We start from the raw sequence: 7,151 nt of genomic DNA on the forward strand, positions 1-7,151 counted from the left end.
GGAGGAGAGATGATAATCACAAGTGGGAGAGAGTGCTCTGGGAGGTATTGCTTACCCCCCCTTCTCCCCCCAGCCGCATATATACCTGGCTGGGAGGTCTCTCAGGGGGGTTTGTCGTCGTGGGGCACGATAGAATGGCTACTGACATGGCCGTTACGGGGCGTCGTGGAGCAGCGCCGGGTACGGTCATGGCAGGGCGTAGTGGAGCTCCGCTTTGTACGGTCGATACAGGAGATCGTGGGCAGCATCGGGTACAGCCGTTGCAGGGAGTAGTGGAGCAGGAGGCCGCGGCGTGCCTCTGGAGAATAGCCTGTCGTTATCAAAAGATCTCCGATTCGGGGTCGGAATGCTGGATCATAGGGCAGCCGACCCGGGGTCGGGCTGCGGAGCCGAGTAGGTCCGACTCGGGGTCGGAGTGCTGGATCATAGGGCAGCCGACCCGGGGTCGGGCTGCGGAGCCGAGGAGGTCCGACTCGGGGTCGGAGTGCTGGATCATAGGGCAGCCGACCCGGGGTCGGGCTGCGGAGCCGAGGAGGTCCGACTCGGGGTCGGAGTGCTGGATCATAGGGCAGCTGTAGCTTTCCTGGATACGCGTGCCGATCACGTGGGGCATGGCGGCTCAATTCCCCCATAACAGGTCTATATACCAAAATTACCACAACAAATAAAACTCAATTCTATACATCCAAGGTGCACCAAAGCCCATAAAATAAAGTAATCACACATCATATTAGGCTTAACCATAGTACCATTATAAGCCATACGTCTAACCCATTTTATAAAATAAAAAAACGCAATCAATGGAAGCCCATATTTAGAAATTATTCTAACACAACACTGAAATTGGTGTTGACATGGTGAATTCTTACACAATTACTTGGTTTTACGAAAAAGCATAATCATGAATGGATATCTTCACACCTGTGCTCTATATTGACCATGTTGCATAAATTTATGATTTATTTTCTTAATTCCAGAAGAAACATGTTTCTATTTCCTACCAACACGATGTCTATTTGCACACCAACCACATTGCACGCAACTCATTCCAAGTCCTACCCGGCCGATTTCCTTGACCGAACCAATTCTAATAATTATATTATTTTCTTAATTCCATGAGAAACCTGTTGCTATTTCGTGCCAACGCATGCCTATGTGCATGCTAACCACGTTGCAGGCAACTCATTCCAAGTCCTACTCGGTCGATTTCCATGACCGACCTATTCAAGTCAAACTCCCAAATACCAACAATCTCCATATCTAACAACCTACATGTATAACTTTTTGCAAATTTCTATATTATATGGTGTTGTTCGCATTTGTTTCTTCACGTACTTCCAATTTGTAACGTGTGAGTCACTCTTAGACCATCAGCAACGGGAACAGATCAAATGTCCAAAACTATGCACAGCATCAAATCTTAGACGGTTCTCAGATCTTCAGAGTCCTCAGTTTCTCACGTCATTCCTTTTGTTTCTCGTCATGGCGTGTCCCAAACGTTCCGCGGAGCCCATCGACTCCATGGCCGCGATCAAATGTGAACGAGAGAGGCAAGCAAGAAAAATTCGTGTCGCAAATCCAACGGATGGATTCCATCTTCGGCAGCCTCGGATGCTTCTCACTAGTCATTTCCTAGCCGTTGCCAAATTCCAACCCACCCTCCCCGCTCCCTTGAGGCCTTGACTCATCCTTGGTCTTGGACACGAGGAAGCAAAGGATCTTAGTATATAGACTGCAGTAATTACGGGAATAAAGGCATGGTTTCTCCTTCTGGTCTCTGAAGAAAAGGACTGATACATCCTCGGCCACCCGTTCGCTTTCCTCTTCCGATTTCGAACACTCTCCTCCTCTCATTCGGTGAGCCACTCTGCTCTCAGGACAACATGAAGCCCCAAGGATTTCTTTACCCCTGCTCCATCTTCCTTGCCATCTTATTCTTCTTCAGCACGAGCCCTGTGGCATCCCAAGAAGTTGGTAAGCAAATAAATCCAACATCCAAATGATAAACTTCCATTGCTTTCGTGTGCTCAGTTTTGTGTTACATCTGTTCAATTAGAGGATGAGAAGGAGTTCAGCTACGAGATCGGGAGCGAGACAGGGCCCGAGCGCTGGGGTGAGTTCCACGAGGAATGGTCGGCTTGTGGGAAGGGCAAACTCCAGTCTCCGATCGACCTGTCTGACGAAAGGGTGCAGGTGCTTCACCAGTTGGGTCCGCTACGCAGTTCCTATCATCCTGCCGACGCTGTCATGAAGAATCGTGGCCATGACATTGAGGTGAGCACGAATCAATCTCGGGACATCCAGTGCTTGGATTGAAGCTATTTGCATAAGATTAGACAAAGATTTATAATGTTGTGATGTAGGATTGGTATAATCTCTTGCGATAAAAATTTGATGAAATCGCTTGTCTAAAACATTCCATCACTCTTTCTGTTTTTGTGATCTAACTGAGGATGCTGTTGTTTCAGATCAAATGGGAAAATCAGACAGGGGGGGTATGGATAAATGGAACCAAATACGTTCTCAAACAATTGCATTGGCACTCACCATCAGAGCATACCATCAATGGGCGCAGGTATAGCCTATTCCAATCTTTTCTGCACTTGTTGTAGAAACTGTATCAAGCTAAGCATCTTGTGGAAACCTTAGGTGATGTTGTGATATAATTGTAGATACTCACTTGAGTTGCACATGGTTCATCAAAGCGCCGACGAGAAGATTGCTGTGGTCGGAATTCTGTACAAAATTGGCCGCCCTGATCCATTCCTTGCCAAGGTTAGCGGCAGAGCTTCAAGTGTTTCACTTGTGTGATTTGAGCCTTGACAGAGGAAGTGCTAATACTAAATTGTGATGCTTGTAATTTAGATGGAGGACTACATTAAGAAAATGGAAGACATGGAAGAATCCGAGGAGGAGAAGTTGGGCCTGGTGGATCCAAGGGATGTAAAAAAGGGGAGTAGGAAGTATTATAGATACATGGGCTCCCTGACCACTCCTCCTTGCACTGAAGGAGTCGTGTGGACCATCATTAGAAAGGTTGGCATTACCACCTTCTTGGCCAGTCTATAGCTTCGATGACTTCATTTAAACTAAAAACTTTATATATAGTTTGCGCTCATGTGGTAATCATCGTTTTCAGGTGCGAACGGTTGCGAAGCAGCAAGTGAACCTGTTGAGAGAAGCCGTCCATGATGTGAGTAGTCTCTGAAGCCCATCCATACTCCTTGGTACTGAACCTTTACAAAGAAATGATCTTTCTTAGATTTAATTCCATTTTCATATCATGTTTAGGCATGTCAGTTCCTGAAAAAGTCACAGGTAAATTGATCCCACGCCCATGGTTAACTGCTATTTAACATTCAGGGCCAATCAGCGAAATAGAAAGTTAATCCTCAGCACTTGGTTTTGATGGCCATTTGATATTTAGTCCCTTGCTTGTGTATAAATGTACATGAAACAAAGTGCAAGATTGTATGAAAACATGATGAGAACAATGCTATGGTGAGTCATAAAAATCACTCAGCAGGTGTGTTGTATTTTCATTGCTCCCCTTGAATTGGCATCGAGAAGTATGACACATAATGAAGCAAAGTGAATGGTGCAAGCTAGCTGAGTGATTTTTCTGAGTTGCCATGGTATTGCTCTATAGAAATAATGGATGTGTATGGTTGACCAGGAAGGGGGGGAAAGAGACTATATATCAGATTCTTCTCCTGAGGACTAAAAGTGCACAGAACTATGACCCACTCTGTACCATCAAATGGCAGTTTCTTGGCTTCATGAAACTTGTTTCCAACTATTCCAGTTGACTCTGGTATATACGGTTTAGAATGGAAGATTGATTGCTAGCCCAGTTGGTTTACATCAAAAAACTGAAGATGTGATTATTTATTTTTGAGAAAAACTATATTTGAACTGTTTGTGGATATGTTATACTGACCACCTGCTATCTTGCAGCATGCGGAGAAGAATGCAAGGCCTCTACAGCTGATTAACGATAGGAGTCTTGGCTTGTATCGACCTCGAAAGATTCGATCTTGATTCAACATATGTGACTTGAAAGTTAGCGCATTGTAGAGGATATAGCACACCGTACTTTGGCTTGATCTGTTGGTTTGGTGTGGCAATAGAGTCCATTGTTTGATGTTGCAGTAGAGTCCGTTTCATTCTGCTGCTTTCGTTACTTACAGATAATATTACACAAATAAGGTTTCTGAATATCTGTTACAGTTTCTTTCTGATATAGTTCCAAGCTGCTTGCGTTCATACATCTATAATGTATCTGGTGGGAATGCTTGCCCTTGATGTAAACCCACTGCTCATAATAACCTTCCTGGTCCCTCTCTATTGGAATTTCTGTAATCTTAGCATAGAGGGGTACATCCAAGTTTGGTGGTAGGGCATGGGGCTAGTGCAGTAGCTTGCTTCACATAGAGCATTAGATAACATGCTTCAACCTAGAGGGTGTTACATATACATATATATCTATATCTATATATATATATATATATAAATAGAAGGTGGTGGTTAGCTCTTATGGTTCAGTGCAATGTATCACAGTCTAATATGGCTTGGCTATAATTTGGTTCTCCTACATGCTAAGCATGATCGGTATGTATCATGTATCTATCCTATAGATTCTTGTTGAAATGATCCATCACATATCCTATGGTCTCACACTTTGACACACATAGATCAGGTTTGCCATCAAACTTGACCTCCAAGAGCTTTGACTAAAACCTCCACTGTTTTTCAACAAAAACCTCTTCCATTGGGAGAAGGGGTGTGATAATTGGACCCATGCTCAGTGTTGCTGGAAATTGGACCCGGGGGCCGCCGCGAAGCCGGGGAAGGAGGAGCTCCGCTGCTACAGGGGGCGGACGGCGGTGCGCCGGCCGGCTGCGTCCTCCGCTGCGGGGGGGTGTGCAAGTCCTGCAAGGAAAACCGGTGGCCGGGCTCCCCGGCGCCGGCCCTCCGATGCCTAAGTCAGAGGGGACAAGTATGTGGAGAGAGCAGGGAAGAGAGTATATGGAGAAGACAGCAAGAACATTAGGATAAGATAAAGAAGACGAAGAGGATGATGTCCTCAATTGTGTCTGTGCTTCCCGGCGGGTTCAGTCCCGGGGATCTGTTTCCGTTTTTGTTGTCCCCCCCTTGGTTCTCCCAGGTTCCCTTTTATAGGAGGGGATTACGTTACCTGGGAGGTAACCGGGGGATTTGTCCCTGTCTGTGATAATTGGGCACGATTTGGCCCATTTATGGCATAGTGGAGAACGGGGCCGAATCAGACCGGAACCAGGGAGTTGTCACGGTCGATCGGACCTGTTGGAGTGGTTGAACCGCCGGCCGTAGCGGGCCTGGGGTCTGTGGATGGTAAGTGCATTTATTACCGAATGAACCGGCGGTCAGGTAGAGCCATGCGCTCTGATGGTTCAGTGATCCGGAGATCGTCTTGGGCCGTGTTCATTAAATGCCTGAGTGCATCGGAGACTTGAGGGAGTCTCATGCATTAATGGCAGGTCGTGCCGAACGCCTGCGGAGATCTTATGTCTTGATGGCTTGGAGATAGTGGCAGGTCGCAAGCCGTAGGAGTTGTCAAGTCCCTTGGACTTTAGGCGGAGGTTGAACATCTGGTTAAGGCATCGGCTCGGCAAGGGTGCCGAGCCGAGCTGGTCGCCCAATGGGGCGCCCTGTGGCGGGGCTGCTTTGAGCACTCCTGGTCGGCGCCCTTTAGGCGAGCACCTTCTAGCAGAGCGCCTCGGCGCTGTCTTTGGTCGGCACTTTCTAACCGAGCAGCTTATTTTGGTTGGGCACCTCTTGGCGCGCACTCTGGTCGGCGCCCTCTAGTCAAGCGCCTTCCTGGTCGGCATCCTTTGGCCGAGCAGCTTTCTGGCCGGCACTCCTTGGCCGAGCAGCTTTCCGATCGGCGCTCTTCGGCCGAGCGGCTTTCCGGTCGGCGTACTTCGGCCGAGCGCCTCCGTGGATGTATGACTTGGGGTTTTTCCCCCAACACTACCCCCCGACTTCCGAGCTCCAGTTGGTTACCAGCTGGAGCGCGGGAAGTAGCTTTAATTGGGTCATTACGAATTCCGAAAATTTCGATTTACTGCGCGTTTTGAGTTATCGAACGCTTCGAGGTGCCTTTAATAGGCGGCGTCTCTTCTTTCCCGAAGAGCCTCATTATTGGGACACCTTTTGCGAAGCGTCCTCGCGTCGTGGCCTCATGATGGGGCCGCACGATCTTCGATTGCGGACGCCTTTCCGCGCGATCCGATGGGGCGCTTTAGTGTCCGAAGCGCTAGCCCTAATTAAATGCGTCGTTCTGTCTTTTGGATCGACACGCGTCGCCATCTAAACAGGACACAGTGTTTTTCTCGCTAATCTGGGCCGTTGGGGAGGTCTATTTAAACTCTCCCTGGCTCCTTGTCCTCTTTCTATTGCCTTCTGCTTCCAGCTTTCCTTCCAGTCTTCCTCAGACCGAAGTTCCTTCTCTCCGGCGTTTCCCTCAGGTCCCTCTTCTTTTTGATTTCTCTCTCTTGCAATGGGTTCTTTGCCTAGCGAAGTAGTGTCCACCATGAGTGCCCTGGAGGTCGAGATGACCGAAGAGTGGTTTTTCCCTCTTCACGGGTTCCGTTTGGAACCCGCCAGGCGAAGGGATCGGATAACCGATCCTCCGGTAGGCCGGATCGGAGTGCACTCGGAGTCACTCTGGGCCGGCCTCCGATTCCCTCTCCACAGCTTTGTGAATGAGTTGCTGGCGGTATGCCAGTTGGTTCCGGCGCAACTCACTCCAAACGCTTGGAGGACAGTGATGGGTTTCCTGTCACTGTGTTTACTGCAGGGGATTCCTACCTCTGTCAACGTCTTCCGGCGACTTTTTATTTTTAAGTCGAACCGGAAGACGGGGAGTGGCTCTACATCGCCCTTCGGGCGGGTCGGCCACTCTTTCAAGGTGCTCCTTCGTCCATTCATGGCTGGAAGGAGAAATTCTTCTTCCTTGGTTCTGCACAGTCCTGGGGGTTTGACCCCAGGTGGAGGCCGGCCCAGCTTAAATCCATCAACAGGCTCCCCCAGCTTTCTCCGCGTGAGCAGGAGATCTTCGATACCATCCGCAGCCTTGGGGACGGGATTTTGCTGAACGGCCTCATTAG

General features: G+C 48.5%; 1 protein-coding gene across 1 annotated transcript; it reads left to right on the forward strand.

The window, feature by feature from the left end:
* Window positions 1-1,747: 1,747 nt before the first annotated feature.
* On the forward strand, window positions 1,748-4,238 carry LOC103716006 (alpha carbonic anhydrase 7-like). The gene is made up of 7 exons (XM_008803833.6): window positions 1,748-1,974; window positions 2,057-2,274; window positions 2,469-2,575; window positions 2,673-2,775; window positions 2,866-3,036; window positions 3,140-3,193; window positions 3,958-4,238. Exons 1-7 carry the CDS (start codon window positions 1,884-1,886, stop codon window positions 4,039-4,041), a joined length of 828 nt encoding a protein of 275 aa, XP_008802055.3. The 5' UTR covers window positions 1,748-1,883; the 3' UTR covers window positions 4,042-4,238.
* The last annotated feature ends 2,913 nt before the right edge of the window (window positions 4,239-7,151 follow it).

Source organism: Phoenix dactylifera, chromosome 5 (assembly GCF_051530095.1).
Source record: "Phoenix dactylifera cultivar Ajwa chromosome 5, Ajwa_hap1_PhDact_Kaust_v1.1, whole genome shotgun sequence".
Taxonomy (NCBI): domain Eukaryota; kingdom Viridiplantae; phylum Streptophyta; class Magnoliopsida; order Arecales; family Arecaceae; genus Phoenix; species Phoenix dactylifera.